A 27,105-nucleotide genomic window follows, 5' to 3' on the forward strand; every position below is an offset into this window, starting at 1 on the left:
GTTAAGTAAAAAGAAAGCAGGGCAGGATACGGAGCCATGGAGGTCTAGTGTTCTTCTGTGCATCAGTCAGGTGTTATAGATGGAGGGATGATAGACATAGAGATGAGAGAACTGAGGAACACAGTGGTAGATTGTAACTAAGTCAATTTACTTAAGTAAAATACATTTAGTGTCCCTGTGCTACACTTCGTATTAACATTTTATGCATTAAAGAAGCAAATAGTGTATTTTTTACTCCATATATAGTTACTAGTTTTCTAGATTTTAAAAACATAAATTATGACCAGTTTTTGAAATGTGATGGATTGATAGAGACTAAAGTACACAGCAGTATGTAGAGCTCAACATCAACCAGCTTTATTAATAAAATGCTGCTTACACCTAAATTCATCAGTAATACAGGGGGTCCATAAAGTCTCTTTACAAGTTAACAAATGTATTACAAACGCAAATGAATAGACAAATCTGTGGTAATGTAATCATTTAATACACCTCTATATGGGCACCATTAGTTGCACGAAGCACATCGAGACGGACAAATCTGATTAACATATCTCATCAATTTCTTTTGTAAGGATTTTTTTTAAATTGTAAAGAGACTTTGTGGACACCCTTTATAATAGAACACTAACACTCTTTTACTTATGCTGTAAGACCATTTTGCTCCTAATACTTTCACATATCATAGGACTTTAGAGAATATTTTAATTGTGTGGCCATAGTGTGCTATTTTTACTCAAGTAAAAAAATCTCAATGCCTCACAGAATATCTGCAAACTAAAGTATAAAAAGCATAAGAGTCAAACATAGAAAGATTGAAAGATGTTGCGAGAAGAAAGAAATGATTCTTTAATTGATTATATGTATTTTTTTTTTTTACAAAGAAACACCTGTGTGCAACAGAAACATCAACAGGACAGCTTAGAAAATCCAAACTGAACTGTGGGTTTTCAGGACCGAAGAAATCAAATCTTACTGTACTGAAAATATTCTGTAACTTTTTCTGCCTCCCCAGTTATTCCTGCTGACAGGGAGTCTTAAAGCTGCCAGACACCATAAAGTTATTCTTTTTTTAAGACGTGTGGTATAGAGTGAGGGGGTGACGGATAACAACAAAGGTTTAAGGAAAAAGTACCTTGAGAAAAAAAGACCAGGGGACAGCCCCCCTGTCTTTGTCTCTCTCTCTCTCTCTCTCTCTCTCTCTCTCTCTCTCTCTCTCTCTCTCTCTCTCTCTCTCTCTCTCTCTCTCTCTCTCTCTTCTCTCTCTCTCTCTCTCTCTCTCTCTCTCTCTCTCTCTCTCTCTCTCTCTCTCTCTCTCACTCACTCTCACAAACACACCTATACACATGCACGCACACTAACAAGGAAGGTGAGGCATTGACTGACGCAAAAGTCTGAATATGTGTGCTGAAGCTGCAGTGAACACCAGACCGGCTTGCTAAGGGACGATCAAAAAAACGGAGGGTTACAAGAATAGGTGGTGCGTAAAACAGTGAAAAAAGAAAGACTAAAGTTAGAGCATAAGTGAGTTTGTGAAAGTGGGACAAACATCTGAGACGAGTGGAGGAGTGAGGATGATGCGAGGTAGGGATGAAGTTCTTTGGTTGGTGTGTATGTGTGTGTGGGCAGTACAATCAGATATTTTATCAATTTGATCAATCACCTCAGTTTTGGTCAGTGCTACTCTTCATACTATTCTGATTTTACTATTGTAAAAGTGATATGACTGCGACCTGGTGCTTCTGATACTGCACACAATATCGTTGTCAAGATGTTTAATATCAAATGTAGGTTCTAATTAGCTGTATTTCTTTTTTATCAAAGCTTTTATTAAATCCTTGAAATAACTTAATCTTCATGTGAACCCACATCAAATTTGTTGAAGTTTATCCAGCTGCGTTTTTGTAAAGGTTCCCATTTTTAACTGTCTCGAACAAGCTCTGCATTCACTTATGTCAAACTTATTTTTACGATTTCAACATTTTACGTAATGTTTGAGCTTTAATCAGCCGAACAGATTTTCAAAAACATATTTCCACCAAGCACATGTGAGAGGTAGCTACGTAAAGTTTAAATTTCCCTCTACAAAGGTAGATGTTTTTTATTTGTTTTGAAATGTAATTGCAGTGGAGTCTCCAGAGTGCTTGATTGGATGACTGTTGTCTACGTTCACATAGATGTATGTTTCAGTTTTAGGGTTTGGTAATATGACTCAATTTTGAGATCTGTTTGATGAATTTGAGATTTGAATCATGTCTCAAATATTTCTACCTTCTCTCCCACTCCCACTTATACACACACCACGGCAAGGAAGCAGAGCTGATTCTAGAGGGGTGAGAATTAGAGTACAATTAGTTGTAAATGTAACTTTTTAGACTTTTTTTTTAAAGAAGCTGCATATATTTTTAGTTAATCTGCACAATACCTATTGTTTGAAGTCGTCCTGTGTCCTTCATTAGCAATCATTGGATATGAAGCTTGTTCTGAAACACTTGATGTTTAATACCCTTTTGCAAAAATGTCCATAGAACACCAAACACAAACTAACGTCAAAACGTAAGAGAAAGGAAAACAGGATGCTTCACGACTGCGGTGCATCAGTTTGAATGGACTGACTCCTCATACATACAGTAGACAGGATGCAGAGGAAATTCTGATAATATTGTGATCATGATATGGTGAGAGGAAGAGGCAGAGAGACAACTTTAGAGAAACAATTAATGTTGCAAGTTGCTTACACATTCCCTCTTTTTCAAAACAAACACACACACACACACACACACACACACACACACACACACACACACACACACACACACACACACACACACACACACACACACACACACACACATACCTGCAGCTGCTTTTTAGATGGCGCCTAGATGCAGCATATCTCAGCCCTGCAGCTGTGTGTGGATACTGTGAGAGGAGGGTTAATAACTTAATAATTGTGTCTTTACTACAGCGGGGAGGGGAAAAATTAACGAATTGTCTAACAATACACACTCCCAGTCAGAATTTACACATGTTCATACACATTTCGTATGGTTTTGTTGTTGTGTTCGGGGGATTCCTGTGTAGATTCTTATTCAGTTTCTTTATCAGAAAGGATTTCCTTGTTCCTCTGTGTGCAGAAGCCTGCGCAGCACTTCCAAAGCAGCAAAGCGGTTGGCTTTAGATCAAAGGGTACGAAATCGCAGGTGACACATTCCCCCCTAAAAATATGGTAAATGTAATACAACAGTTGAGCTGATTCATACCCTTTGTGACTGTCAAAACATTACTCCTGTCAAACACCCCCAAATTCAACCTTCACTTCAAAGTAAAATATGGTAAATCAGATGCTAATTGTCATTCAGATTGGCTTTGATCACGTCTCTTTTCGTCAGACAAGGTTTTGTATCTAGTTTTTTCCCACTTTGTTGTTGTAAAATAATGAATGAAGTAGAAACTCAGTAGTGAAGGAGTTCTCACAGCTATCAAACAACCACAGTTTGAATTTTAAAACATAAAGACATTTACACTTGTAAACTTACAGTGAAACATATATAACGAGAAATTTTAATTCATCAAATATTTTATACTTGAGTGGTGTGAAATACTTCACTTACACACCAGCTTGTCATTACTGGCCGTTACTTTTATCTGATGACAAATGCTATTTTCTTTTTCTTTTTTTAAATCTCTGTTTTAGTTTAGTTAAAGATCTTTAAAGTGTTTAAAGTGTTTTAATCACAGTCATAAATCATATTATCCTCTCATTCAGACTGATACATTTTCATTTTGTGCCAGTAGGACAAAGTTTTTTAAAATCAAGTTTGCATGGCAGGACCAATGAATCAAAATTTGGTTGGGATATAATATATAGTAAAATATTTATGGTAATGTACAGTACAAAGTACATAGCAGAATAATATTTATAGCAAATGTTTTTTAATTCATTATATTTTTTAATGCAAATGCACAAGAATAGCATTCCGTGTACCATTATTACATTTATTATGTTGTTATTTAGGTATCTTGTTCTGATTATATACTTCCACATATTTTTCCCCACATACATTTTGATACAATAGCAAATATTGTGTGGTCAAATATATATATATATATTATATGATTTTTTCATTACTCAATTGATCTTTCAAAATATACTTTTATTTTTTTACTTCTTGCCTCAGCGAGATACTACATTGACATCTGTACAATATAATTTATTGTAGTCTACACCAGATTTCAACACATTTAATGATGTACAGTACCAGTCAAAAGTTTGGACAAACTTTCTCTTTCAAACTTTTGACTGGTACTGTACATTAACATAAATCTTAAGTTTAAGTAAGTTTAATTAGTTATTCACCATAATAATTGCGATTTGAGTTATTTAAAATCATATTACTTAAGTGATGAGAACATTTAATTTGTAGTGCTATTGTACATACATAATATGATCAAAATTATGTGTAATCCTCTCGTTCTGTGACCGACAGATTGATGAACAATCTGTGTGTGCTTGTGTGTGTGTGTATGTGAGATGTATATGCAAAGTTTGTTTGCACTTTTGCTTGCGTGTGTATCAAAGGTGAGCTTCCGTCAGAGGAAAGTTGAGGTTTTTTGTCCGTTTACAGTGTAAAGAACAGACCGCTGACAAGGTGACTTTGGGCAGAGACTGATGAGTTGAGGGTTACAATCTGCATCGTCCTACCCCCCCAGACACCGACATACACAACACACAACACACAACACACACACACACACACACACACACACACACACACACACACACACACACACACACACACACACACACACACACACACACACACACACACACACACACATTCCCCTCCTGAGTGTCACACAGAAGTTACGACAGCACTGAAATAAACTCTTTTTAGGGTTAAATCCAAAGATCTACTTGCTTTTTTTTGGTCTTATAATTAGCTCAATATCTGGCATTTTGCAGTATTTTGTTTTTCCCCTTCAGATGTTTCAAAGTTTATTTCAATATTACATTTCCATTACAGCCCTTATATTTAAGGTGATACAAACTCATGACTCGTTTTCACCTTTGCTTGTTCAGTTTGTATTAGAAAGCTTTGAGAGTTCGGTAGCAACTTGTGAGACACCTGCAGCTGTTGGTTCACTGGTCTTTTTTCACTGCCATAGAGCATTTCTTCCACTGAAAAATGTGCTTTTTAGCTGGTAATGCATAAGTCATTGATAACTCTAAATACTGATTGAAAAAGTGAAATCAGACCTCTGTGTAGCAGCGTCTTCGTATACTTTGTATGCGGAAGCGTGGGAGGTGGCACTCTTTTATTTTGACTTACAAACCAGAATATTTCCGTCGCTGCACATCTATTGTATTCAAACCTCTTGTTAACATCATGTTGCACATAATACATTCGTTTAGGTGATGGAAAGATCTATTTCACTTCAGTATAAATACGTTAATACAGTTTTGTTTGCTGTGTGTGTGCTGGTTTCATATTTGCACACAGTTGAAACAGAAAATGTTCACGGTTTGTTTGAGATATCAGAAATGATATATGTTGCTATTTTACTAAATAATGAAAAGCAAAGTTAATCCCTTTTTTACTGATTATTACTGAACATCGTGCACATTAGCCATAAAACTATCTTTCAACTCAGTAACCTTATTAATTGGGTCATTCTGAGCGGCTGACTGGGCCTGCTACATGACACAAAATGAGCTTCAATGTTAAGGCTTCAATATAAATGGCAATAAAAAGTGCTTTTTTTTAGATTCACCGTACATTAACTTGTAAAAAAACCTCTGTTCGTGACATATAATAACCCCTTTGTCACTGAACAAGACATTCATGGAAGAAGTAAAGGCAGTTTGTTCAGTATTTTTATCTCTCCATCACACACAAACACACACACACACACGCATCAGAAGATGTTGGTTTTGATTGGTCTAGGCCTGTGGCTGGAGATAACAAGGTGAGACAAAAAAAGCTCACGTAAGCTGGTGATTGTAAAGGATTCCTCAGTGTTTATCCAGTGAAGTTAATTTCCTCTTACAGCTACTGTTGTCTTTATACGCACAGGTTATCAAAGGCAGATCTTTGACAGGTGGTGGTTGGTGCTTTAGTTTAGCACCAAAAAAAGAGTCACGATGTTACCTGGTGTCACTTTAGTATGTTTAATGTGTCATATATTGTAGATTCAGTTTTCAAGACTGACATAGTATAGAAAGTTGTTCGAGGAGTAGTATTTGTGTGTTTGTGTGTGTGTGTGTGTGTGTGTGTGTGTGTGTGTGTGTGTGTGTGTGTGTGTGTGTGTGTGTGAACAGTGAAAGGTTGTGGGTCACGGTGGATTTCCTGTTGTTTGAGGTTGACAATCAGAACTGAAATAGCGATGAGACCACTTCACTTATACTGCACTGCCAGCAGACTTGCAATCATAGTTGCAACTCAGGAACTTTTTTTACAAAATATGTGATGCTTTTGAGCCTGCAAATAAATAAATCTGTGGTTCATTTCACCAAATCACCCAATTGTCTTTTACAGTGACAGCACTTGTTAAATCTGTGTATTACACTTATTGATTCTTATCACGAATCCTGAGATGAATCAGCTCCATTAGTTACAGTTACAATCTTAACAGCTGTGTAGTGAGTATTTCTGCTTTATCTTACTATAGATGCATGCTTGTACTGCACACACTGTCACACACATTGTATTTAAAAAGTGAATTTGTCCTCCTCGAGAGCTTTCAGGTGATCCCTGTGGCACCAGATAAAGAGGGCACACACTGACACACTAACACACACTTGCGAAAAAATCTGACACAGTTATGCACGGAAACGCAAATACTATAAAAGCATCAACTCACAGACGTAAGAGCTCGTCTAGTAGAAAACCATCAGTGGAAGGAAGGGAGAAGATAATGAGAATAGATATACGGAAGATTATTTAGCGTTTGAAAAAGGAAGACAATACCGAAAGTTCTACTGTCTGAATGTGCTTCATCATCATGCAGTGTCACTATGATACATAATATGATCTTTATCAAATGTGTTGTACAGTCCCATATCATTTTATCTGAGATGTGTATCTTAGGGTGTATAAAACGGTTCCCTCCTGTCATCAATTTTTTCTACATTTTTGTTACTTTAGTAGATCAAGTGAGGTCTGATTCTGGGAAAAAAAAGAAAGAAAATCGCCACTAAGCAAAAGACTGAGGGGTGTGAGAGCCTGTAGAGATCAGGGGCATGGGGGGAGGTGAGAGGGGGACGGCCATTACTGGCAGTGATGAAATAGAGAGAGTGCATTACTGGCAGCTGAGTCCTTTATGAGCGAGACAGAGAAGGATTCACAAAGAAAGACATGACATGAAAGAGGGACAGTCACAGCGAAAGAGAAGCTCAGTCAACCACTTGAAAGGACTCTGAGGTTGACACCTTCACATTCTCCGCCTTTCTCCATATTCCATGTCCTCAGAAGACTTTTTTCGTATTTGATGTTATTTTGTTCATTATTATTAAGGCAAAAGGTAGTCGAGAGGAAAAAACCTTTGGTCACACAACAGTTGATAGATGTTTAAGGGGAAGTACAGCATAAAACACACATTCTCATGGTGGGAATTGCTTTCCACTTTATTTCTTTGGGTAAGAATGTCCCATGTCATTATAATTTTATTTGGCAAATGTTCTTATAAAGCTTAAGATTGGTGTTTTATTTGGTCTTAAAACGACTTACAAATCAGAAAACATAAGACATTCTTTAATATTAATCAAACAACATATAGTTTTATTGAAATTATGCAGTCTTGCTGTGTGTGTTCAGTGTTTGTGTGACTATGGGAATCTGAGGTCATAAGTTCGTATCACAAATTAATCTACATTTCATCAGTCTTTACAATGATATCATACCAACAGATAAGGGTTTTTCTTTTTTTGATGTTTTTTTATTCAGTCGCCTTGGATTATGTCATTTCAACATTTTAGCTGCTGCATGAAAAAATAGTTACAATACTGAAGATTCACTATCTTTGAGCTTGTGCAGCTCATTGCTGCCCACTCTTGCATCAGATTTGTTTTGTTCCTCTTGGTCTATTGTCTGAGTGAAAAGTAAAAGAAGGCTGCATTTGAAAATGTTAACATAACAGCTTTTACTTCTGTGTTTGTTTAGCCCAAATTGAAGTTATCCCATGCAAGATCTGCGGTGATAAATCCTCTGGAGTCCATTATGGAGTCATCACTTGTGAGGGCTGCAAGGTGAGATGAAAGCATCAGATATATTACTTATCATCAATTATCAGTAACAAAGGAGCATTTCTGAGTTCATTTAGAAACACTGTTGCCATCACATAGTTTGTCCACCAAAAAGCAAGTTTATTTGTCAACTGTAAAATGTCTCACTCATCACATAACTTTGTTCATATCTTTAAAAAATAAATGCATTTATTTACTGGCCAATATGCTGTTATCAGATTTTTGCAAGTCTCAAGTATCAATATTGATATGTGCTATAAAAATCCTGTATTGTTCAAACTCTGTTGACCATATGGTACCCATGCTTCAGGGATTTTTCCGGCGTAGCCAGCTGCCCACTGTATCGTACTCCTGCTCCAGGCAGAGTAACTGTCAGATCGACCGTGCAAGTCGCAACCGCTGCCAGCACTGCCGTCTGCAGAAGTGCTTAGCGCAGGGCATGAGCAGAGATGGTAAGGCACAAGCACAGCCACACTCACTCAGGCCCACTATATTCTTCATTCACATTCATTCTTTTTATCTTCATGGGTTTATATTTGTTCCCCTCAGCGGTGAAATTTGGACGGATGTCCAAGCGCCAGCGGGACTCTCTGATCGCTGAAGTGGAGAGACACCGACAGCAGCAGCAGCAACAGCAGCAGCAGCAACAGCAACTTCAGGCAGAACCCCAATCTGTATTGTCCTACCCCACGAAGGGCCGTCAGGACCGCTCCCCGCAGCTTCTTCAGCCCATGGCTTCAGCCTACTCCTTCACTGGAGAGACTGGACTGCTGTCCTACACCACTGATGTTCACCCTTACCTGGTGTGCTCCCCGAGCGAGTCGCAGGTGTCAGACATGATCTATAGAAGCTCCGGTGTCTCTCCCACATCTAGATCACAGGGGAGGGGGGACAACAGTGGACACTCTGACGTAAGAGGTGAGGCACTTATGTGTACGCTCTTCATTTTGCTCAGTTCCCTTCATCCTCCTCTTATTTTTTTTATTTTTTTAAATATTTTTTTGGGCTTTTGCCTTGATTTTTGATAGTAGATGGCAGAGAGGCCAACAGGAAATTGGAAGAGAGAGAGGGGAATGACCTGCAGCATAGGTCCCCCGTCAGAATCGAACCAGGGATGCTGCCATTATGTGGCATGTGCAGTAACCACTTGGCTACAAAGGCGCTCCCATCCTCCTCTTCTTATACCTTATTTGTCTCTCTATTCTCTCTATTCCTCATGTCAGTATTTGACTCCAGACAGCCGCCTCATGATTTGATGACAATTCATCCCTACAACCCACTGGAGGATCCTTATAGCCTCTATCCTCACTCTCTGCGTAATATAGGTGAGCAAACGGCACAGTTTGCCAACATGTACTTGTAATTATAGTGTGTTCGTAGTATTTATGAGTGCTTTATCTATTTTCAGATGAGCTGTGTGCCAGTATTGTGCGTTCCCACAGAGAGACCTGCCAGTACAGAGTTGAGGAGCTGCAGGCTCTCAGATGGAAACTGTTCAGCAGGGAGGAGATCCAAGCCTACCAGAGCAAAGTAACCTGATTTATGTCTCTTACGCTGATTATTCTCAGGCCTCCTCTTGCATTTGTGTGACTTTATTCAGGCAGTCTCAAAACAAAACACGGCACTTCAGAGGGCTTGGGACTGAGACTACTTTACTGTTTGATGAATTAGACAGAAAACTGAGAAAACTGGTTTAATCATTTCCCCCTCCTCCTCTTCTGCCTCTTTGATCACACAGGAAGCTTATTCTTAATTTAAAGTAAATTAAGTTTTTTTACCCTGCAAAAACTTTACCAGCAGGGCATCTGTTGAAATATTTAGAAAAATATAACATACAGAAACTTCATATGCTAAATTAGAGAAAAGAGCAGTAGCCTGAATGTTTGGGACAGTAGTGGTGACCATTAAAGCCCTTTTTGGTTGATTTGATTGTCATGTTGCAAAACGACTTCTGAAAAATAAACTTCTGAAAAATAAACATTTTTTGGGAGCTATATTGAATTTTATTGAATTTGAACAAAGAATTGGCATTAAGTGGTCCTGGGATTAAAGGATTTAGCACATTTTGAGGGTTGCTGTTACAAATTTGTGGGGTACCACTGCACAATGAGTTTTTGTTAAGGTAATGTTGATGGAGTGATGCCAAATTTGGAGATTTGGAGGTACTTGAACAACTTTTCTAATATTACAACCAACATATTTTTGGCACTACACCGGATTTTAGGATTATGGGGTCGTACAAGGAGTTTTGGCATTACAATTAAAAAACTTTTGGGGTTGCTTTGACAAATTGTGGGGTGCGAACCTAACATGAAGGGCCATGAAAAGGGAGTGATGCCAACTTTGGGAATTTGGAGGCACTTGAACAACTTTTCTAATATTTCAACCAACATATTTTTGTCACTACACTGAATTTCTCTTCTTTCTATTTTGTCACTCCCAGTCAGTGGATGAGATGTGGCAGCACTGTGCCATTCGGCTGACTGATGCCGTGCAGTTTGTGGTCGAGTTTGCGAAACACATCCCAGGTTTCCGTATGCTCAGCCAGAACGACCAGATTGCGCTTCTGAAGACTGGTGAGTTTAACGGTCATGGACAAGAGGAGACCATCAGCTGCACTCGAAATCTAAAATCTCTGAAATGCGTCTTTCCTTCTTTTTACTAATACGTCTTTTTTTCTTTTTCTTTTTCGATCAGGTTCTATGGAGGTGGTTCTGGTGAGGATGAGTCGGTTCTTTAACACAGAGAACAACACCGTCTTCTTTGATGGGAAATTTGCTGGAACTGAAGTCTTCAAGTCTTTGGGTGAGGATGTCTCTCCACACTGAGGCACTTCTGAAACCATCTGTGTACATAATTATTCTGACCTATCAATGCTCTGTGGTGTATTCTCTTGCAGCATGTGGTGATTTAATTGCAGCAGTGTTTGACTTTGCTCACGCCATGTGTGCTTTGAAGCTCACCGAGCAGCAGATTGCTCTCTTCTGTGCACTGGTGCTGATCAATGCAGGTGAGATCAACACACCTGTCTTTCACTCTTGTTGCATTTTACTTTTCTGTTTTACAACATCAAAAAGTGTGAAGGAAAGGTGACAGAATAGGCAACATATTTTTAGTTTCTGTACTACATCAGGTACAGTAGCATCCTGCTTTGGAGTGGCCTCTAAACTTTTTTCTTTTTTGTTGTTGATGTTGTTTTGGATTTTTTTGGCATTTGGTGGCTTGTATTTTTCATTTAATGTTCTGTGTTAGTGTTAAACTAATCTACATGTTTTGATATCAAGCACCTCATAGTACTTTGTGTGTGTATGTGTTCCTTCATTCATATTATAAATTCGCACCTAGCACAAATAGTTAATTGATGATATTTTACTGGCTTAAATTTAGTTTAGTTTATCCACTTTAGAGTCAAATCTAGTCTATTTCAGTTTAGTTTTTCCATATAATGAATCAGCCAGGATAGTTTTTTGTAAAAGTCTTATAATTCTTCTTAATTTTAACAAATTGAAGAAATGGCTTTTTAAGTCAGAGTTTCTACAAAAACATACATGATTTCTTGACTAATATAAATTAATTTTTAATTTTTAATTACATTTTGCTTGTTGTTTTCATTCATTCACACACAGTTTATCTGCCCCCTAGTGGCTGTTTATAGATATGGTCATATTTTGAGTCCTCACAGTGAACAAGAGCTTATCATACTGGCATGAGTAATTAGTATTAATGTAATTTTGTTTAAAATCTTCATTTTCTTATGATTCCATCCTTCTGTGCAGATCGACCATGTCTGGAAGACAGAGGCAGGGTTCAGAGAGTGCAAAGAAGTGTGGAGTTAGGCCTCACACACATCCTACACCGAGACCACCAACAAAGTCTAATGCACAAGGTACGTGTCTCAGTAAAGAGCAGATAAATGCTGTTAAGGGCTCTGATTGAATTTTAAAAGCTAATTAAAAGGTGAGCATATTCGTTCTTTAATCCATATGAATGTGCACACATTAAAACACATAACTTGCTGTACTAGAAATTCTAAAATGTGTGTGTGTCCTCTCTGCAGCTCCACCAGAGGATGGAGGTGTTGCGTTCACTGTGCAGTCTGCACATGGAGAAGCTGCGCTGGTTCAGTCAGCGTTATCCACTCACCGCTCACTCTATGTTCCCTCCACTCTACAAGGAACTGTTTGCCTCCGAGGCAGAGCTGCTGCCTGGGACCACCCACTGATGTTTCCCTGAGATTATGCAAAGACCCATTTGTACATACATACACATTATTTTAAGTCTCATTATCACTTCTTGACAGAACCTATTTTTCTAATAATGGAAAATGAAAAAGAATAGCACAATAGTCATAGTGTGTTCAGTGTTACATGACTTCCACAGAACTTTTTTGGGTAGATTATGTCAAACGTAAATAAACAAATATTTTGATAGCTTAAAACTATTTTGATTATTCCAGGGAAACATGTATTTTGTTGTTCTTTGACGATACTATGTCTGAGTACATTGTCAGTGGGGTACAAGTTTCATTTTCTCTCAGGTTGTGGTGTTGTGATTCTGTGTCACAGTGCATTCAGACATACGGATTCAAAGAAGCAGGACACCAGTCATCGTCTTTTGAAACTTTAAAGTCCAGCTAAAAACTCAGCTGAGTACCACAGCCTATATATTTGATAAGTGGCTTTCAAAAGGTTTTTTGCTTGTTCCTCTGTTAATGCCAGCAGCTAGGATTCATACCAGTTATAATGAACTTCAATGGTAACCCAGTTTTACAGTGGGGAAAAAAGTATGAAATCATCCATAGAAACTTTTAAACCACTCATGCAGCACTATCTACTTTCTCCTCTGTCCATTTGTGTGTTCACTATGTTGCAGACATCAATATTCTTGCTAATACAGCTAAATACACTGCTTTTAAGTCCTCATACACCTCACCCTGTGTTTGATCCCCAAAATTTTGGCTGGAGAGTTGACTGTGTTCATGGGGAGTTTGATCTCAGTTGTTCCCAAACAATCTTTTGGTACTTCCCCATCTTTCAGGAACATGCAAATTAGGGAGCTACCACAGCAAATGATGCAGTGATGTTGCTAATCTTGTAGCTCAGCATGATTGTTGTATTGTTCCAGTTGGGTATTTCAGGGCAAATATCCTGCAAAATATATATTTCCTGCAAAGGAAAAAAGATAAATTAATTTGTCAAATGCCAGTTAACTTTATGATCACCCCTCTCTCTTTCCTCACACTTTTGAAATCTCAGAAAACAACTGCGCAAGTAGAGCTTAAACGCCCCTGACAAGCAAGAGACAACCTGCCTCTTTTTTAACTGTATGTCTGTAGAGGAATGTTTCTCCTCAGGTTGATGTTGTCACAGATTGACTAATGAATTCTACAGAGCAGCAGTACCTCTATAATGTAATCCTTTGTGTTTAAAAAGAAATCCTTACAGGCTTTTATATCTTTTGAGCTTTGAAAAGATATGTTGCATTAAATGTAGGAAAAAAGATATATTCAGAGATACAAAAGAACTAGAAGTCTCTTCCTCTGTGTGAATTTTTTTTCCTTTTTTCAGATTAACTTGCATATGTTTTGTTTACTCTGCATATCTTTGAATAAAGCAATGAGTAAAGAGGAAATGTTGAGAGGTTTCAGCATTAAGTACTGTATATCCGGATGTAGCTCTCTCTGTTCCTGGAACAGCTGAGAAAATAATGAAGATAATTACATGTAAATCTTCAAATAAACTGCTGAGGCTGTGACACCAAGCAGATATGTTCACTTCATTTCTGTGTTTGTGAACAAGCAGCTTAATATAAACAGTTGTGAAAGAGACAAAAGATCCTCCCTGGACAAGAAAAATGCTTTGTAACTCATAAAAACTCTGAGGTGATGCATATGAAGAACATCCAGGCTCACTGCAGACTTGTAGTTGCAGCACGTAACAAAACAGAAATATTAGTCATTGTTGGGACAACAGACAGGCTTGTGGAAAATTGTTATTGGGTTGTTATACACAAAACCGGTTGCTAACCTGAGCAAGCAAATTAAAAGGCTCTGAGTCAACTTGTGGTAAAGATGACTTATTCATTTTATAATAGGCTACAAAGTGTTCATGTTAAATGTAGCCACAGTCATGCTACAAAGCTTTAAATATATTCCTGTGATGGCTAATAGAGGGAAGGTAAAGCAACTTTCATATGCAGTGGGTCTTTCTCTCCTGTTGAATACAGGACATCTTCATTTGCAACTCCAGAGTCATGTCAGGTCAAGTTTTATTTATTTTATTTATATAGTGCTAAAATCACGGCAGAAGTTTTCTCAGGGTACTGTTCACATAGGTTGGCGGCCATCTGCCTCAATTGGTTGGATTAAAGGAGAAAGAGGGAGAGGAGAGAGAGACATAGAGAATCACAGCAACGACAATAATATAAAAATAGTGATAATAGTGATAGCAGTGGGAACATTTGACTAATAATAGTAGTAGGGTGATTTTTTTCAAATTTCCTTCCTGTGCTTTTTTCTTTTTTTATGCTCTAATTAGATCTGGGTATCGGGATTTGATACCTTTAAAGTATCAACCGAAATAATCGAGTACCAGGTAGTATCAAGACTTCTTCAGTCAAACGATACCCGCATTTGATCCTTTTTTCTCAGATGTAGAAAAAATGTACCATTTGTATGGTTTTGCTCGTAGCCAATCACTCATTTAATGTGACGTGTGATTGGCCCACTACCACATCTCCTACAGCCCATACAGTCTGTGATGATAATACTTCATTGTACAGTTTAATACAGTTATTTGCTAAATATCTGAATGATCTGACCACTTTCAAAGTGTATTCATGCAAAAATCATTTGGGTGGGGAGGAGTTGTTGCATTTTACATAACTGAATGCTTCTCTTCACGTGATGGGTATCAAATGAGGTAGAAAAAAAGGTATTGAATGAAATACTGGTATCAGTATCGCTTTAAGGGACTAGTATTCGTGATTTTTTGAATGATGCCCAGGCCTGTACAACCTACTTTTGCTGTCTAAACCTCTTAAGTCCATTGAGATATTGAATGTGATGTTGGGCAATACAAATAAACTTGACTTCACTTATTCTATTCTTCTAAGTGAGGAAAGCAGCTACAGTGTTGTAAACCCCTTATCACATATCATGCATATTTTTACTATAAGACCAGTTTTCAGCTGTTTTTTTGGCATTATAGCAAGAAAATTCTGTTAGTTTATTGTCGCAGTTTTCACTTTCATGACAGACTGCAGAGCTCTTTATCCACAGTATGAGAGGGATTTTATTGCATCCCTGTTTGAGTTTGTATGCTTTTCTTTGCTCTCTCTCTCTCAAGGGAATTTCCACCCGGGACAAAGACTTTTGTACAGTTTCCGGACCCCCATCACTCACTGCCACCAACAGAAATATTTCATCCTGATATCTGCTGTCAATGATGGGAAAGAGCAGTGGGCCATAGCAAAAGCAGGATAATTCTTCCAGTTTACGCTGTGACCCATAGCGAGCAAACTGTGGAAACTCATTAAACAACCTTCTACAGCTGCACATGGAGAACATGGAGGGGGAGTTTGTGTGGAGGTCACAGTCAGTCTGCCAGATAGGAATCTGTGAGGCCACGATAACCCTGGACTCAGAATGAGCGTGAGATAACTGGGAATTTAAGGCCTTTGATATCTCTCTCGATGAGCAAACAATAAATTCAACATCCATAGCAACTCAGCAAATTCATATTGAGGGAACTATCTCAGAATTCACCTTAGTAATGATACCTGCTGATATTTAGAAAGTATTCAAAAAGGGCCGAATGTTCATCCTTTTGAGTCTTTTTTACAGGGGCAAAATATATCTATCAAAAGCTACATTTCCTCAAGTAAAGGTGCACTCAGGATCTTACACATCAAGTTCAGTTTACTAATAACAACAGTGCTAATGTCATCTGTGGCTCTGTGGGGAGATATTTAAAAACATAACCCTGATGATGTCATTAGGGGTTTTTTGACTTGGGTTTCGAGACAACACATTTTTAACCAAAACGCTAAAACTAAAAAGGCACAAATCTGGGTGGTGGCATTTTAAAGACATGAACATTAACCAGGCCAGTGGGTCTAACAGTGCTTTCTTGACCTATACTTGAAACTAAAGGCTCTGCTGCTTCAATCTTGATTATTCTTTTTTGTTTGTTGTCCAATACAAAACGTACACGTGTGATGTGGAAGCCTGAAACCTCATGTGCACACACACCTTTCAGTGAGGTAGGAAACATCTTGTGCTCATTTGTTGAACTTTTGAAATGAACAACATTTGCATATTCATATTCTGGATTGTTCAATGAGGAACACAGAGTAGATGGTAGGTAACTTTTTTGTTAGAAAAAACATATCAGACACAAATTATTATTCCAAGAGAAGTAATTTTCTGTCTTAAGGCTAATGTAATTATTTTCCTAATTAGATGCAATTGGATAAACAAATGTAATTTACTGAAGTGGCAGTAAGTATAACCTGCAGTATGTGTCACAATCCTACAGTATAATTAGTCCCATAGCCTAATTATTCAGTGCTAATTGTAGTGGTCATGTGCAAGAACAGCTGGTTGGCTCAGCTAAGCCAGCAAAACTTTCTTCCTTTCTTCTCTGCTGTCTCTGCCTCGTCCTCCCCCTTAAACCCCAGGACAACCATAAAAGTGTTTGCCCTGTTGCGGGGTTTCACTCTCGGACAGACAGCACGGCGGCATGTATTGGACCAATTAACGGGTCGGTCAGTTAGTTTCCCAGCTGAACGTGTTTTCCTGGGCGGCCTCTGCTCTCTCTGCAGGACAAACTGCAGGCCTACAACACAGATACCAACAAGTTTGCAATGGACTCGTCTGGGGCTTTAGTCTGTGCCATCGCATTTGTCCTAACTGTACTGAGCTCAGCATCCACAGGTTAGTGTTGATGTTGGTTTTTCCTTCTTCTTCTTTTTGTTCATGCCAGAAATTGTTGTGTTTTCTTCTTGGGTGATGGCCCGGCTCCATTTATGTTAGCCTTGATCTGCTGTAAGTGTGTTTATTTCAACTGTGGAGCCTCTTACATTCATTTCCAAAAATACTTTTAATGACATGTTTATTCTGATAAGATCTCATGTTTGTTACCAGTTGTTAAATAAAAATAAGTATAATTACTAAAGTGATTCCAATTTTCAGTTAATTTTCAGTTAATGCATTAAAAAACAGTGCAGAGTTGCATAACATTTTTCACTTTCTCTTTTGTGTGTGTTCAACCTTCCAGATGACAGATGCCGCTATGAGCAATGCCCAATGACCCAGTGACAGGTATGCGGTTTTTGTTTTGTTTTTTTGTAGTTTTTTGTTTGTTTTTTGCACGAGTGTATTCACATACAAGTGCAATATGTTTCCAATAACCCATTTGAAGACACATGACATTTTGGCAAGCAGTCTCAACTTCAAGAGGTTAAGGTTACAACTGGAATTTAGCTTATGCATGCCTTTTTAATGGGCCAAGTTAGAGACTATTATGTATTAGGGAGACCATCATATATATAGAAATACAAATGTGCATGTGTTCCCTTTTTTTCCTTTGTCTTAAGCATGTGTGTGTATGTAATTGTTTTTACTTCCAACTTAAAAACATCCATATGTGTCTTAACCCTAACATACTGTTAGGCTCAAATTTGACCCATTTTGACATTTATTAGCTGTAAAAACACCCCAAATGTGTTCTTTTCCCCTGAAATTTCCCTTCCCTTAAGTGGCCCAAAATGCACAAAATTGAGAGAAAAATTTGAAATGTTACACTTTTGTTTAGGTGCTACAAATTGTTGTCCATTGATTTGTCCATTGTCACATTTGACCAATACATATTGTCATGGCTTTTAGATTCACCAGAGTGGGTCAAATCAAAGGAAATTGTAGTTTTAGAGAATCTTGAAGTTGTTTATGCCATGTCTGTCTAGACCCTAGAACTAAGAAAAGTGTTTCAAGAGCTAATTTACATGTACGGGCTATTCCAGCAGATTACTCCATGTGTGTACATCATCTCCATTTTTTCAACTGTTGTCACGCTTTTTACCAAAACAACCTCCACGTCCTGCACTGATGACATATTTTCCTGTTACGTCCTTGCCTCGGCAAGTGGTTTGAGTGATCATATCACAATGTTCAAGAGGTCAGTGATCTGCTACCACTGCTTTGAATATGAAGACTAGTTCCCCACGGTGCCAGACTGTGACTGCCCACTGCTCCTAACTAGTTAGAATAAGTAAAAGTATTTGTTTGTTGGTTAAATATAAACTAATGTTAAATTAATAGTTAATAGTCTCAATAAGACAGTAGTTATGAGGATTTCATGGTGTAGCAGTGACAGCTGATGGGTCTAACGGTTATATAATTAACTCCGCAGGTCTACAATTAGGGATGGGCAACGTATCAATAATACATTGATATCATGATATGAGACTAGATATTGTCTTAGATTTTGGGTATTGTAATATCGTGACATAGGTGTTTTTTCCCTGGTGTTCTAGCTGTTCTATTATTTGCCTTTTACTCACTTTGTCATCACTGGCTAGTTTGGCATGCTGTAATGTTGTGATATGGCATAAGTGTCTTTAACTGGTTTTAAAGGCGGCATTACAGTAAAATTATGCAATTTTCTGAACTTATCAGACTGTTCTAGCTGTTCTATTATTTGCCTTTTACCCACTTTGTCATTATATATTCAAATTACTGATGATTTTTAAAATCAAAAATCACATTTTGTAAATATTTTGTGAAAGCACCAGCAGTCGATATCAAGGTACTTGGTCAAAAATATTGTGATATTTGATTTTATCCGCATCACCCAGCCCTATCTACAATATGTCTGTAATTTTAAGTACATACAAGACCAAGATTTATGTGTCCTCTTCAAACATTTATCACTGTAGCTGTTCAGATTTGTCTAACAAATCTTTCCTGTCATATTCCACGAAATCCTGACCAACGAAGCAGCACTTCTAAAAGAAATCACCAAATAAACTGCTGTTTAATGATAATTAGGGCCCGAGCACTGACAAGTCAGTGAGGGACCTATTGCTTTTGCCAGGATTCTTATTATTAGGGCCCGAGCACTGACAAGTCAGTGAGGGACCTATTGCTTTTGCCAGGATTCTTATTATTAGGGCCCGAGCACTGACAAGTCAGTGAGGGACCTATTGTAATTGCCGGAATTATTATTATTAGGGCCCGAGCACTGACAAGTCAGTGAGGGACCTATTGCTATTGCCAGGATTCTTATTATTATTTTTCACGTTCTTATGCCGCCACTTTGGGCGCATTTTTGGTGGCCTGAACATGCATGAAAACTCATGAAATTCTGCACACACGTCGCAGCTGGTGAAAATTTATTTAATTTAACGTGATTGGACGCAAGCGTGGTAAGGGGACTCGCTAGCGCCCCCTAACGTCGGGTCATGTGACCACAAATCCTCTCGGATCGGCATGAAATTTAAATATGTTACAGCTCTCATCGGATCATTGGGAAATTAATTTTGTGGAATTTTTTTACCAAACAGGAAGTTGACCACGCGGCGTGGCGTGCACCGATTTTCACAATTTCGAACAACGCTTTGAGGACTTTATGATGTTCACAGAATCATGAAACCTGCCACGTAGGTTTCAAATCATGAGCTCTTTCATCTGATACCACATTTGCCCAATATTTTGGCCCAACAGCTCAGTAGCGCCCCCTAATGCCTTTTCCCACTTAGCATGTACTGACAAGCTCTAAAACTCACCAAATTGGACACACTTGTCAAGACTCACGAATATTATTTTTTGGTATAACCGCAACTTTTTAAGTGCCAAAATGACTCTACAGCGCCCCCTAGAACATTAAAAAATGAAGCCCCGCCTTCTACATGCACGTACATGAACGAAATTTAGGAATCATATATATCATGACCAGACGCACAAAAAAGCCTCTTGGACCCATACCCTAAGTCCAACAGGAAGTCGGCCATCTTGGATCACAGGTGCATTTTTTCCGCCACAGGTGCATTTTTCCAGGCCTCGTACTTTAACGCACTCCTCCTGCAGTTTTGACTCCACAGACTTAAGATTCGCATTGTATCATCATCAGACCTTGATGATGTAAACTTGACAACAGATTTTTCCTACGTTATACCAGGTGGGCGTGGCTGTTGTTTGTTTGTATAAACAAACAACTCCTTATAACTCCTCCATACATTGTCGGATGTTAATACATGCACTGCGTAAAATGTCACACCTGGTAACGCCGTTTCAATTTCAACATCATTGGGGGTGGGTGTGGCAAGGGGTCTCCATAGCGCCCCCTAACAGCAGGTCATGTGACCAAAAACGTTGTCTGATCTTCGTGAAATTTACAGGACTCATAGCACTTATGGGTAAACCCCCAAATTAATTTTTTCAAATTTTTCACTCAAACAGGAAGTGAGTTATTTTGCATTTCCTGCGTCAATTTACCATTTTTCCAACAGCGTTTAAAGGACTTTCCCGTCTTCACAGAATCACCAAATTGTACACATACGTCAACAGTCACACATATTGCCTACTGACAAAGTTTGGGATTTTTAAGTGAGAAAATGACTCCACAGCGCCCCCTGGAAGATTTCAAAGTTTAACCATTATATGAATACCTTATCCCCTTTCATTTCTGGTCTTGGTCTGCCATCTAGTGGAGACATTAACCCCCCTTCACACAATGTTCCATTGAAGCAGCAGGAGCAAAGACCTTTACATGGCTGCTGTCAATGCCCTGCGACTGCGACAAGCACTGACGTTCCTGCGTATGAAGACCTACCTGCGCGCCCTCCGACTGCGCCACAGTCCGACGTGCGTGGATGTGCGAGGGCCCTTCGACACTGCTTGCAGTTTTAATTATAATTCATTATTATTCACGTTCTTATGCCGTGTAATGAATCGCATTTTTGGCGGCTTGAACATGCATGAAAACTCATGAAATTCTGCACACACGTCGCAGTTGGTGAAAATTTATTTAATTTAATATGATTGGACGCAAGCGTGGTAAGGGGACTCGCTAGCGCCCCCTAACGTCGGGTCATGTGACCACAAATCCTCTCGGATCGGCATGAAATTTAAATATGTTACAGCTCTCATCGGATCATTGGGAAATTAATTTTGTGGAATTTTTTTACCAAACAGGAAGTCGCCCACGCGGCGTGGCGTGCACCGATTTTCATTTTTCGAACAACGCTTTGAGGACTTTATGATGTTCACAGAATCATGAAACCTGCCACGTAGGTTTCAAATCATGAGCTCTTTCATCTGATATCACATTTGCCCAATATTTTGCCCCAACAGCTCAGTAGCGCCCCCTAATGCCTTTTCCCACTTAGCATGTACTGACAAGCTCTAAAACTCACCAAATTGGACACACTCATCAAGACTCACAAATATTATTTTTTGGTATAACCGCAACCTTTTAAGTGGCAAAATGACTCTACAGCGCCCCCTAGAACATTAAAAAATGAAGCCCCGCCTTCTACATGCACGTACATGAACGAAATTTAGGATTCATATATATCATGACCAGACGCACAAAAAAGCCTCTTGGACCCATACCCTAAGTCCAACAGGAAGTCGGCCATCTTGGATCACAGGTGCATTTTTTCCGCCGTTTTCCCCATTTCCAGGCCTTGCACTTTAACGAACTCCTCCTGCAGTTTTGACTCCACAGACTTCAGATTGGCATTGTATCATCCTCAGACCTTGATGATGTAAACTTGACGACAGATTTTTCCTACGTTATACCAGGTGGGCGTGGCAGTCGTTTGTTTGTATAAACAAACAACTCCTTATAACTCCTCCATACATTGTCGGATGTTTATACATGCACTGCGTAAAATGTCACACCTGGTGACGCCGTTTCAATTTCAACATCATTGGGGGTGGATGTGGCAAGGGGTCTCCATAGCGCCCCCTAACAGCAGGTCATGTGACCACAAACTTTGTCTGATCTTCGTGAAATTTACAGGTCTCATAGCACTCATGGGTAAACCCTCAAATTATTTTTTTCAAATTTTTCGCTCTAACAGGAAGTGAGTTATTGTGCATTTCCTGCGTCAATTTTCCGTTTTTCCCTCTGCGTTTAGAGGACTTTCCCATCTTCACAGAATCACCAAATTGCCCACATAGGTTCACACTCAGGCGCACTTTAATTTGAGACCATAACTGCCCCTGGGCGTGGCACAACAGCTCAATAGCGCCCCCTAATGCCTTTATCCATTTTGTACATTTTTCCAAACTCCTACACTCACCAAATTGTACACATACGTCAACAGTCACACATATTGACTACTGACAAAGTTTGAGATTTTTAAGTGAGAAGATGACTCCACAGCGCCCCCTGGAAGATTTCAAAGTTTAAGCCCCGCCTTCCACATTGACATAGAAAAATGAAATCGACAAGGCCTATGTATTATGTCCAGACGCACAAAAAAGCCTCTTGGACCCATACCCTAAGTCCAACAGGAAGTCGGCCATCCAGGCTAAAATGTTCAATCTGGATCATTTTTATTATTATTATAGTTGTACGCCTTTTTGACAGCCTAAACATGCCCCAAAACTCACCAAAACTTGCAATCATGTCTGATCCGGAGAAAACTTTGATATTTTAAGGAGTGGGGAAATGGCCGACGCAAAAATTGATTTATAGCGCCCCCTAGAAAATTTAAAAATTCAAGCCCCTCCACTCAGATTGACGTAGACAAACCAAATTCGGGAAACACATGTATCGTGTAAAGACGCACAAAAAAGCCTCTTGGACCCATAGCCTAAGTCCAACAGGAAGTCGGCCATCCAGGCAAAATGCTCAATCTTGATGCTTTTTTGACCCTTCACCCACATTCCTTTGTGCTGAGAAGTCACCCAGACTCATTTGTGGTCTTAGTTTGCCATCTAGTGGAGACATTAACCCCATCACACAATGTTCACTTAAAGGCACAGGAGCAAAGACATCTACATGCCAGTTTTGACAGCCCTGCGACTGCCGCACGCACCGACGTGCATGTACGGCGTTACAGTTGGGGGGAAACCGGGGGGGTGCGAGGGCCCTTCGACACTGCTTGCAGTTTTAATTGACTTTATTCTTTCAGGGGGCTACAGAGTCACGACACTTAGAAAACGTGCGTATCTTTTTTCCTCTCTTTCTTTTGAGTTTTCATTTAACACGTATCATATAAAACCTCCTTCTACTGCACAAGTATCAAGTCACATGATTCCTGTTCTTCCCTCAAAGTTCTACTAGGGCCCCGTTCTCATCCTCCTGTGTGGAACAATGGTGTTAACTTCCCTCTTGGCCTGCCGACCTCAGACAATCTCTAAGCCATCTGTCTCCATGGAGACCATCGTGCCCGCTACCCAGACTTCGTTTCTCTTTCCACTAATGCACAAATGCAGGCCAGTGCTATCAATGAGGCAGAATCTTGGTTTAGTGAATGCTGCAAAGGGAACCAGACGTGGGGGAGGGAAGTGACCCTCTGTTGTGCCACACAAGCAGTGAGTTTTCACAACAGCCACATTTTTTGTTCAAAGATTATATTTTCAGGATTTTAGGATCTTCTTGATAGTCCCAACGTAAATTCGATGAAAAACACTATTTGATTAGAATGCAACAAATATGATTTCATGCTAAATACCAAGATATAATTACTGTTATCTGCTTGATCCCTTATGTGCCATAAAGCGTTCAACTTTTCTTTTTTTGAAGAGCAGGGAACATTCTTCACATTGCAGAGACGATATTCACATTTTTGAATCAAAGTTGAAGGCTTCGGGTGCTTCCAGTCGATTAGCGCATTATATGCAGCCCTGGCAGACATAACAGACAGGCCTTGGTGTGATCACCAGCGGAGCTTACTGATGGCAGACAACAAACCTGTCCAAAGTTATTTTTCATTACCTTAATCTTAAGACTTTATGCTTACCATGTTTCTTTTTGTAATTTTTGGTGAAGTGTGTCTTAAGTGGCTCTGCATAATTGTAGGTGCTCTATTCATTCAGCTTACAGCCTCAGGCATGCACATTTCATGCCAGTACTCAAGAATTAATTCATACAACCTGACTGTTGTTATTGTTTTTTATGTTTGCTCTAGTGGAATTAAATTACTTCTGTGAGGAGGACCTCTCCATAAAGCATCTTCCCTATCACTGCTGCCTTCTACGAGGCAACAAAAGACTAAACTGCTTCCATAACGATGCACCGAACCCAAACTATGAGGCAACAGAGGAGCTGCTGGTGCTGCCGCTCCCCTCTTCAGCCCCCTTCAACTTTGACCCCAACACTTGCCAGAGGTATGCAGGGAAATAAATAATATTAGCATCATTAAAAAGGTTGACGTTGATATTGACAATAAAGTTACAATAAGTGTCATCATTTAGTTACTATAATATGTAAAATGAATGGAATTCCAGATTTAAAAATAATTTAACATTAGTCTGAGAAGCAGCATTAATCTGCCTTCTCTGAATGAAAGTTTAAATCCTGTTTTACTTCTGACCACAACCAGCATCACTGATTATGTATTAATCTGGTGGACCCTCAACAGCCTCTTCATGCACCCTGCCATCAGAGAAAACATACACTTTCTCTACAAGGGCCAAATCAACCAGAATGGGTTCTTAAACAAGCTGTAGGCCTAATTGCTATTGCACAAACACTTTAACAAAGGGCTGATAGACTCTTAGTGCTTTTATAGCTCATTGCAACTTTATTTGATGACATCTACTGTATGTTTATATGTATTTATGTATTTATGTCTTTTATTCATTTTATGATTTTTATTGGTTGTGTTTGACTACAGTTGCAAACTAAATGCCCCCAGGGGAAAATACAGACTACTATCTAATCTGCAGTGAAAAATTATTCCTTACAAACAAAAGATTTACTCCTATTTTTGAGTAACATAAGGAAATTACTAAGTCATTTATAAATAATAAAAAAGAAAAAGAAAAAAAGAAACTATATATTTGTGACCTGTCCTTAAACATGAATGCCACATACATGGTGGAAAAGTCAGAAAGTATGAAAATGTGGACTAACACATTGTTTCTTTGTAACAAAAATATAGAATAACAGAAGCCTTATTCTTTAAGACAAAGGAGAGACTGAATTTGAAGAAGGGTTATTGAGGCAATACACATTGCAAACCACATTTCCTTTATTTTAAATGATTCCTAGCAGCCAATATGCCAGTATAGGCCATTTTAAATGATTCCAAGAAGCCAAAGTAGGTCATGTCAGTGATGTTATTTCTCATACGTTACAGGACAGTGATGAAAAGAAAAAAGGAGAAGAAACCAGTTACTTCCCAAAAAGTTGACATCAGGTTTCCCCCTGGACGACCCACTGCAGCTGTCATTGAGTCACTGTGTCGCAACCAGAAGATTCGCCCCCTCTATAGCAACAAGTGCCTGCCCAATATAGGCTACGAATGGCTGGCTCGTCAGGCCAAGACCATTAATCGCATGGAGAAGGGATTCAAACAGTGTTGCAAAAAGAGGCAGGATGTGGTCGTTTGTGCTGAACAAAAGGTACAGCGAGAAACCTACACACCTAAATGTTTTGTCATTTTTGGTAAAGTAATATGGCCTTTCTCTTTAATTCCTTCTGATGTTGTTGCTCCTTTTGTGTCTTAGTGGCGTGAGGAGCTGAACAAGTTTTGCTTGCATAAGAACAGTGATGAGACCAGTTCTCGCTGTTGTTTGGACAATGGAGAAAATGATCGATTTGACTGTTTCCAAAACATATCTCCCGACCCACATTACAACATGACTTCAGTCACTGAAGAGCTCTCGCTTAACAAAATCTGTGACACGCATAAGATCATCAAGAAGAAGTAAGACAGTACTTCCTACATTTGTCCTTCCATCTTCCTGTCTCCTTTTATCTAGTTCAACAATACGTTTTCTTTTAAATGTGGCCTTTGTACATTCCCTCTTCTTCTGTTTCTTTCAATGCTTTTTGTTATTTGTTCTGCCACAGTAAATACATTTATCTCAAGCTGCCTAATAAAATATCTCTTTAACTTGAAATGTGCAAGCTTTGTTTATCCCTAGTATATTTGGTGTTGCTGATATTGTCTATTTAATTAAACATATGTACACTGTTTGAGCAGGAACATAACATTTTATACGGACTGTGTTTCAGATTCCCTGTTGGTTTTCCACTCAAATACTTTGTGGACAAATGCTGCCCCCTTTATATGATTTTGTGGGTAAGATCATATCTATAATAAACAAAACAACACCCACATCCACTACCCAGTTAGGGATGGGTGCTGGACCAAGTCTGCACACCGTGTGCAGACTTTTCTTTTTACTCTTAAATCATATCTATAACAGTACTAATGAAAACATTTTTAAAAAGTACATTTTGTGTGATTTTCTGTTCTCTTGCATTAAAGGCTTATACTATTAGTTTAACCCCAGTGTGCTTGGTAAAAAAAAAACATACCATCCATCATAACATCACTAGATGCAAAAAAGGAATTTAATGGGGTACACTTGACATATCTCTTTGCAGTACTGGACAAATTTGGCATTGGATCATATTTCAGCTCATGGATCAAAATACTATACAACTCCACATTAGCTTCTGGTATAACCAATGGACATATCTCACCGCTCTTTTAGTTGAAACAGGGAACTAAACAAGGATGTCCACTCTCACTATTACTATTTGTTCTTTTTATAGGACCACTTGCAGCATCTGCCTGGCAACATGACAACATCACTGGATTTTGAACAACAGCAAATAAATACAAAATTAGCTTATTTGTAGATGATACACTTCCATATCTCACAAACCCAC

General features: G+C 38.8%; 2 protein-coding genes across 3 annotated transcripts in view; both read left to right on the forward strand.

The window, feature by feature from the left end:
- The window catches only part of rorc (RAR-related orphan receptor C), a 20,583-nt gene extending 6,583 nt beyond the window's left edge, over positions 1-14,000 (forward strand). For both annotated transcript variants that reach the window (XM_062422189.1, XM_062422190.1), the window contains exons 4-13: positions 8,163-8,248; positions 8,556-8,697; positions 8,795-9,163; positions 9,469-9,570; positions 9,654-9,775; positions 10,689-10,821; positions 10,943-11,050; positions 11,145-11,255; positions 12,022-12,131; positions 12,303-14,000. In XM_062422189.1, coding sequence (XP_062278173.1) covers positions 8,163-8,248; positions 8,556-8,697; positions 8,795-9,163; positions 9,469-9,570; positions 9,654-9,775; positions 10,689-10,821; positions 10,943-11,050; positions 11,145-11,255; positions 12,022-12,131; positions 12,303-12,467 — 1,448 coding nt within the window. In that variant the 3' untranslated portion in view covers positions 12,468-14,000. The remainder of the gene's footprint in view (positions 1-8,162; positions 8,249-8,555; positions 8,698-8,794; positions 9,164-9,468; positions 9,571-9,653; positions 9,776-10,688; positions 10,822-10,942; positions 11,051-11,144; positions 11,256-12,021; positions 12,132-12,302) is intronic.
- LOC133983885 (extracellular matrix protein 1-like) lies at positions 12,736-27,019 on the forward strand. The gene is made up of 7 exons (XM_062423101.1): positions 12,736-12,759; positions 17,069-17,180; positions 24,389-24,587; positions 25,562-25,826; positions 25,932-26,131; positions 26,443-26,505; positions 26,989-27,019. Exons 1-7 carry the CDS (start codon positions 12,736-12,738, stop codon positions 27,017-27,019), a joined length of 894 nt encoding a protein of 297 aa, XP_062279085.1.
- The last annotated feature ends 86 nt before the right edge of the window (positions 27,020-27,105 follow it).

The sequence above is a fragment of the Scomber scombrus genome, chromosome 7, assembly GCF_963691925.1.
Source record: "Scomber scombrus chromosome 7, fScoSco1.1, whole genome shotgun sequence".
Lineage (NCBI taxonomy): Eukaryota > Metazoa > Chordata > Actinopteri > Scombriformes > Scombridae > Scomber > Scomber scombrus.

Bases quoted from the DNA above. Each gene is read 5' to 3' on its own strand.
- LOC133983885 (XM_062423101.1), top strand. From the start codon at position 12,736: ATGTCTGAGTACATTGTCAGTGGG. The intron at 25,827-25,931 runs GTACAGCGAGAA...TTTGTGTCTTAG, and splicing joins TCGTTTGTGCTGAACAAAAG to TGGCGTGAGGAGCTGAACAA. The intron at 26,132-26,442 runs GTAAGACAGTAC...ACTGTGTTTCAG, and splicing joins CATAAGATCATCAAGAAGAA to ATTCCCTGTTGGTTTTCCAC.